Below are 1,903 nucleotides of genomic sequence, written 5' to 3'. Positions count from 1 at the left end.
GCGCACGATGTGGGTCATGCCGGCCTTGTAGCCCAGGAAGGCTGTAAGGTGGACAGGCTTGGAGGCGTCATCCTTGGGGAAGCTCTTCACCTTCCCGCGATGCCGGCTGCTGCGCTTCCGAGGCAGGAAGCCCAGGGAGCCGTGCCTGGGAGCCGAGAATTTCCTGTGAGACTGGGAGAAAAGGAGCAACATTAGTCCTAGGCCCCACACTCAGCTGCAATACGAACACCGGCACCAGTCACATTTGCAAAGCTGCATTCTGTGCAAACCCCGTGCTGCTATTTAAGGGAAAGAATCGCCTTTCCCTTTATCGATCCATTTGCTGGGTTTACAGATAGTACAGATGGCTTAACAGCTGACGTGAAGTGCCGTGGAGTCGGTTCCGACTCATAGCCACCCTGTATAGGGTTTCCAAGTAGCAGCTGCTGAGCTTGAACCACCAACCTTGCAGTTCAAATGACTACAGTCTGACGCATTAGCCCACAATGCCACACCACGACTCCTGATAGGTCATATTTAATGTCTCCCTTCAGGAGTAAAGACAGGCCCCCTAGAATTCGGCAGAGCCAGATCAGGACATTGACAATCAGCACAGAATTTCTGTCCGCCCGTCAATAGGCTCATCATTTGCGGCTTCTGAGAATTCCAGAGGCTTTTCACCGATTCAAAGCTCCCTCCCAGCTTCCTGCTTTACCCTCAGTCCAGCCTAGCCTGCCCAGCTCGGAATGCTCCCGGTAGGAACAAAGTGTACGCGGATCGTAATCTAAAGTCAAACAGAGTGTGCGGCCGGATCTGTAACATCAGGCCGCAGGCTCGTGGCTTATCTTCCACGCGGCCGTCTCCTGGGCCTCGATCCTTATCATAAAATAGGGATAGCTTCGGATCTTGCTAAGTTCCCTGAGCTTCTAACGCTGGGCCCAGGTTTCTGACGAGTTGAGATGGCGGCGATGCGCCCGGATTCAGGCGGGCGTTGCCGCAGCCGCCGAAAGACGCCATTACAGTACATACCATTCCGTCGTCGAAACACGCCGGCAGAGGTCGGCCGATAGTCGGAGCTTGATATATAAAGTCAGTGTGTCCCCGCCCCTTCCGGCATGTGAGCGCGCGCCCGACGCGGACGTCAGGGCGAGGGGCGGGTCCGCCTGCCCTTTCCACGCATGCTCTTCAAGGTTTAGCTAGCCTTCCGACCTGGACGTCAGCTTGGAAGACAGGAATTCGAGATTCTACGAAGAGTGACTAGGCTCAAACGTAGTGACAAGCCGCAGAGTCACAGGCGGAAGGGAGGGAGGAGGAAGGTGTTACATTTGTAACGAATTTACGGCGCTCTGTAGCAGCCAAATACGATCAAACGCGTTGTTACGCAGAAGGAAAGGAGCTGTGTCGCTTCTTGATACATGAACTGTAGTCCCGCTGAAATGGAATAACCTCGCTGTGGGCTGCAGCAATATGCTAAAACAACCCATAGGATTGTGAGAATGGCGCAGGACCGGGCAACGTTACCTTCTGAATAGATATGAGTCAAAACGGACTTCTCGGCTTCAGCTGGAAAGCAGTTTAACACCCGCCCGGCACGTTCCGTTTGCGTTCCACCCGATAGATCAGCAGCGTTGTTACCATTTTGCGGGGGAGGAGACAGGTTCAGTGAGGTGGATTCAACTGCACCACGCTCACTGTCTCGTGAAAAACCAGACCCACTTCTGTCCATTCTGACTCAGCGACCCTGTAGGACAGAGTCGAACAGCTCCCAAGAATTTCTGAGACTAAAGCTTTGCAGCCATCCTCGTCTTTCTCCTGCAGAGCAGCTGGTGGGTTTGAACCGGCTTAATCCGCTGCGTCACCAGTGCCCCTTAGCACTTGAAGGAAAAGATGGAATCACGACACCAACTTGCTTTTTCTGAGTCCT

General features: G+C 53.8%; 1 protein-coding gene across 1 annotated transcript in view; it reads right to left on the bottom strand.

Moving 5' to 3' along the window:
• RPL3 (ribosomal protein L3) overlaps positions 1-996 on the bottom strand; it is a 5,864-nt gene extending 4,868 nt beyond the window's left edge. Inside the window, exons 1-2 of the mRNA XM_006865263.1 lie at positions 931-996; positions 7-171 (exon numbers count right to left, since the gene is read on the bottom strand). Coding sequence (XP_006865325.1) covers positions 7-171; positions 931-996 — 231 coding nt within the window. The remainder of the gene's footprint in view (positions 1-6; positions 172-930) is intronic.
• Between the last annotated feature and the right edge of the window lie 907 nt (positions 997-1,903).

Source organism: Chrysochloris asiatica, unplaced genomic scaffold (assembly GCF_000296735.1).
Source record: "Chrysochloris asiatica unplaced genomic scaffold, ChrAsi1.0 scaffold00076, whole genome shotgun sequence".
NCBI classification, from domain to species: domain Eukaryota; kingdom Metazoa; phylum Chordata; class Mammalia; order Afrosoricida; family Chrysochloridae; genus Chrysochloris; species Chrysochloris asiatica.
This window is presented reverse-complemented; position numbering and strand designations above follow the sequence as displayed.